At 28.1% G+C, this 4,918-nt stretch overlaps 3 protein-coding genes across 3 annotated transcripts in view; all 3 read left to right on the forward strand.

Moving 5' to 3' along the window:
* The window catches only part of ENU1_141810 (histone H3, putative), a gene marked incomplete at both ends in the record, with an annotated part of 423 nt that extends 188 nt beyond the window's left edge, over nucleotides 1–235 (forward strand). Inside the window, one exon of the mRNA XM_008860344.1 lies at nucleotides 1–235. This exon is cut by the window's left edge and continues 188 nt beyond it. Coding sequence (XP_008858566.1) covers nucleotides 1–235 — 235 coding nt within the window.
* A 680-nt stretch (nucleotides 236–915) lies between these two features.
* ENU1_141820 (3'(2'),5'-bisphosphate nucleotidase) lies at nucleotides 916–1,869 on the forward strand (the record flags this gene model as incomplete). The annotated part of the gene is made up of 1 exon (XM_008860345.1): nucleotides 916–1,869. One exon carries the CDS (start codon nucleotides 916–918, stop codon nucleotides 1,867–1,869), a length of 954 nt encoding a protein of 317 aa, XP_008858567.1.
* Nucleotides 1,870–1,984: 115 nt separating this feature from the next.
* Nucleotides 1,985–4,789, forward strand: ENU1_141830 (mutS family protein; the record flags this gene model as incomplete). The annotated part of the gene is made up of 1 exon (XM_008860346.1): nucleotides 1,985–4,789. The coding sequence occupies one exon, from the start codon at nucleotides 1,985–1,987 to the stop codon at nucleotides 4,787–4,789; it is 2,805 nt and encodes a 934-aa protein (XP_008858568.1).
* Nucleotides 4,790–4,918: the final 129 nt, after the last annotated feature.

Consider the following 4,918-nt stretch of genomic DNA (forward strand, 5'->3'; position numbering starts at 1 on the left):
TGAACTTTTATTGAGAAAATTACCATTCCAACATTTAGTTAGAGAAATTGCTCAACAATCAAAATCAGATTTAAGATTCCAATCTGCTGCTATTGCTGCTCTTCAAGAAGCTGCTGAAGCTTATCTTGTTGGTCTTTTTGAAGATACTAATTTATGTTCACTTCATGCTAAAAGAGTCACTATTATGCCTAAAGATATGCAACTAGCCCGTAGAATTAGGGGTGAACGACAATAAACTTGAAAATTGTTGATAAAAATTGAATTGTTTTTCTTCTTCATTTCTGTTTATTCTTTTATTGGAAATTATCTCTATTACTTTTTCTTATGTTTTATTGTATTCTTTTTACCCTTTATATTTAATTGTCTCTTTTTAAACTAAAAATTGATTTTAATGATTTTTAGATCATGTATATTCTTATAGTCTTTTTTCGTTTAAAACTAAAAAAAGAAATATTTTTGAATCTTGTCATTTAATAATTTCTATATTTATGAAAATTATTTGAAAAATTAATAAATTTTTCTTTCTTTTTATAAAATAAAAGACTAATTAATAGAAAACAATTAATGAAAATTTGATTTCAAAAAAATATTAATTAATTTTTTTAATTAAAACTTAGTTAAAACCTCAAGATTTAGATTTTGTTAATTCCAAATAAAATATATTCCTTAATATTTTTTTGATAAAAATTTGTTAAGATTTTCAAAAAATATATGAAAATTCTATTAACACTTAATTTATTAGTTTATTATTAACAATTAAAAGAAATCCAATAAAAATAAAATAATTTTGTTTTATATTACAAGAATGATTAAAAAATATAAAATTCTATTTAGAAAGAAGTAAAAAATAAGTTCATTTTTTGAACCTTTTCAAGATGGAAATAAGAACTAAAAAATTAAAATAAAATAAACAAAATGTCATTTGATAAAGAACTTGCACTTGCTTTAGAAATTGTACAAGTATCATGTAAAATCACTACTTCAGTAGCAGAACATACATTAACTGATCAAACTCAAATTAAAAATGATAAATCACCAGTAACAGTTGGAGATTATTCAGTTCAAGCTTACGTAAATAAAAAAATTCATGAAACTTTCCCAGAAGATCAAATTGTTGCTGAAGAAGATACTAAAACTATTCCAGAAGATATATTTGCTAAAGTTTGTAAACACGTTCAAATATATTCAGATATGAAAGATGATGAGATTAGAAAGTCTATTGATCTTGGAAATAGTACTGGTGGAAAAGGAAGACATTGGGTCTTAGATCCAATTGATGGAACCCTTGGATTTTTAAGAAGAGAACAATATGCTGTTTGTTTGGCATTTATGATTGATGGTGATATTAAAGTTGGAGTTCTTGGATGTCCTAATTTTGAAGGTGGTTTAATTGTTGCTGCACAAAAAGGATGTGGTGCTAAGATGTTTAGTGTGAATGATATTAAGAATGGAAAAGATATTCATGTCTCAACAACTCCAAAAACATCTGATATGTGTTTCTGTGAATCTGTTGAAGTGTCTCATACTGATCAATCTCGTTCTAAAACTATTACTGAGAGATTACAAGTTACTAAACCACCAGTACGTATGGATTCTCAATGTAAGTATATGGCAATTGCATCTGGTAGAGCTGATGTTTATTTAAGACTTCCACGTAATCTTTCTTATCAAGAAAAGATTTGGGATCACGCTGCTGGTTATTTAATTGTTAAAGAAGCTGGAGGAAAAGTTACTGATATTTATGGTAATGACCTTGACTTTTCACTTGGAAGAACTCTTTGTAACAATCATGGTATTGTCGCTTCTAATGGAATTCTTCATGATGAAACTGTTAACGTCGTAAAAGATGTACTTTCTGATTTAAAATAATATGAAATCAATCGTTTTTTCTTAACTTTTAAAAGTTTATAATGTGACAATGATATTGAGGGTTATAAAAAAGTTCAATTAAAAATAAAAGAAAAAAATCTTAAAATATAAAGTGATGAGTATCCAATCTAAATTAAAGTTTAAAGATGGAATGTTCAATACAACTAAACGAGAAGAATTACATAAACAAATAGAAACAGAAATTGGAAATGAGAGATACTCCTTTCTAATTAATATCAAGGATAAAAATCAGAAAAGTATTGGAGAGCAAGGATATGATCCATCTACATTATTTATTCCTGCAAGTTGTTTGATGAAAATGACACCATTTGAAAAACAGTATTGGAACATAAAGAAAGATAATTATGATGTTGTAATTTTCTTTGCTAAAGGAAAGTTTTATGAATTATATGAAAATGATGCTGATATTGGTAATAAAGAATTAGGACTTAAAATTACTAATAGAGTTAATATGAGAATGGCTGGTGTACCAAAAGCATCATTCAATACATATGCATCAAAATTACTGGAATTAGGATATAAAATAGGTTGTGTAGATGAAAAAGAAACTTCAGAAGAATCAAAGAAAAGAGGAGCAACTGTAATTGTCAATGGCAAAAGAGAACCAAACATTGTTCGTAGAGAGTTGACAAGAATATATACTGTTTCTACTGCAACAGAACCAGAGTTATGTTCTGATACTAGTGATATGTTTTGTATGGCTATTATATCAAATGGATGTAATGTTGGAGTATGTTATGGTGACGTTTCTGTAGGTAGAATATTCTTAGGATACTTAGAAGATACAGAATTACATAATAGTCTTCATACTTTATTACATAGAGTACATCCAAAAGAAATATTATTATTAAATAGTATTTCAGATGATATTGCTCATATCTGTAAAAATCTTAAATTTGCAGAAATAACATATGTAAAAGAGCCTGAAGATATCAATGGAGTATTGCCATTATTTGCTGACAGAGGAAGAGTACCTAAAGTTGTTGAGAAATATAGTACTAATGATCAAGTAATGACTGCTTTTACTGTTCTTTATAATTATTTTACTACTTTATTAGTCCCAAAGACAACAATAATTAATGGAACTTTTGGAGAATATACAACACTGTCTCAAGACTATCTTATTGTTGATGCACAGAGTATTGTTAATTTAGCTTTATTTGCTAGTAAAGGAAAAGAAGTAGAAGGTACACTGCTTCATTTTGTAGACAATTGTTTTACAGCATTTGGTAAACGAATGTTACGAGAAAGATTTTTATTAAAACCATTAATGGATGTTAATAAGATTCTTCATAGACAAGAAGTGGTTGAATTCTTTTTAGAAAATAATGATTTGATTGATCAAATAGGAACATTTTTAAGAGTGATACCTGATCTGGAACGATTATTAAGTCAATGCACATCATCAACAATAACTGAGTCTAATTTTATTCGTATGATATCAGGATTTGAGACATGTCAAAAATTAATGAATGAATTAAAGACTATAGTAAAAGATATGCCAGAGGTACTTCAAACAATTGTTTTAGATAAAAACAATTTAGGATATCCTAACCTTGAAGAATTTATTTCTAAGTTAGAAGGTATATATGATTTTACAAGTGCAAAAGAAGAACATGCCATTACCTTCTTTAATGGATATAATGAAGAAATAGATCATGCTTTTGAAAGAAGAAATGAATTAGAAAATGAATTTGCTAAAGAATTAGTTTCAATTAAAAAAATCTTTGGAGAAGCAAAGTATGTAAATATTGGAGGTGATGATCATTTAATTGCATTACCGATTAAACAATATGAATCTTATCTAAAAAAACATGCTAAATTACCTAGTGGATATACTGAAGCCAATAAAATCAAAAGTGAAGCACGTCTCATGAGTTCTAAAGTCAGTAGTATCCAAACAGAGTATGATTTAAATGAAAAACAAATTAATGATTCTCATCATACTTTATTTAATCAATTAATCAATGAGGTGTCAAGTACTTTAGTATTGCCAAGAGCAATTACTAATATTGGATTGATTGACTGTTTTGTTTCAATGGCTCGCTGTTCTCAATCAATGGAAACATCATGTGTTCCTTCTTTCATTAAAAATGGAATGATTTATTCATATGGAAAAGATCCTGAACCAACATCCATTACAACTCCATACTTTAATGCAAAACAATTAAAACATCCATATTTAACTGTATCAACTAAAACAAATGCTATCCCTTCTAATATTATTCTTGGTGGTACTGACCCTCAAACTATTATTTTAACTGGACCAAATATGGGAGGTAAATCTACACTATTAAGAACAGTCTGTCTTGCTGTTATTATGGCTCAAATGGGTATGAGATGTACTGGTGAAGAAATTACCATGTCAGTTGTTGATCATATCTTCACTCGTATTGGAGCCTCTGACGATATTTTACATGGGATGAGTACTTTTATGGTAGAGTTAGATGAAACAGCCCAAATGCTACATGATGCCACACAAAATTCGTTAGTTGTATTAGACGAATTAGGAAGAGGCACATCCACTCATGATGGGTTAGCTATTGCTCATGCAGTAGTTGAATATACAGTCTCAAAAATTAAGCCATTAATGATTGTTTCAACACATTACCATCAATTATGCGAAGAATTTGAGGAACGTGGAGATGTTAAATTAAGTCATATGGGATGTACAATTCAAAACAATCAAATAATTTTTTTGTACACATTATTAGACGGGGCATGCCCAAAATCTTATGGTATGAAAGTAGCTGAAATGGCAGGACTTCCAACAAAAATAGTTCATCGAGCAGAAAATATAGCAACATGGTTTGAATTATATTCATGGTGGAAAGACAATGAAGACGCACAAACATTTACAAAGATAGTTTGTACAAACAAACGAACATTTGAACAATAAATTGATTGTTTTACGTTAATATCATATAAATTTACTTTTAAAAGAAAAAAATCATTTAACAAGAAGTTAATTCATTCCATTTTTTAGACAATGGTTGGGGCATTAGAAGAAATTTTTGGCCATAAATCA

The sequence above is a fragment of the Entamoeba nuttalli genome (assembly GCF_000257125.1).
Source record: "Entamoeba nuttalli P19 unplaced genomic scaffold asmbl_5880, whole genome shotgun sequence".
NCBI lineage: Eukaryota > Evosea > Mastigamoebida > Endamoebidae > Entamoeba > Entamoeba nuttalli.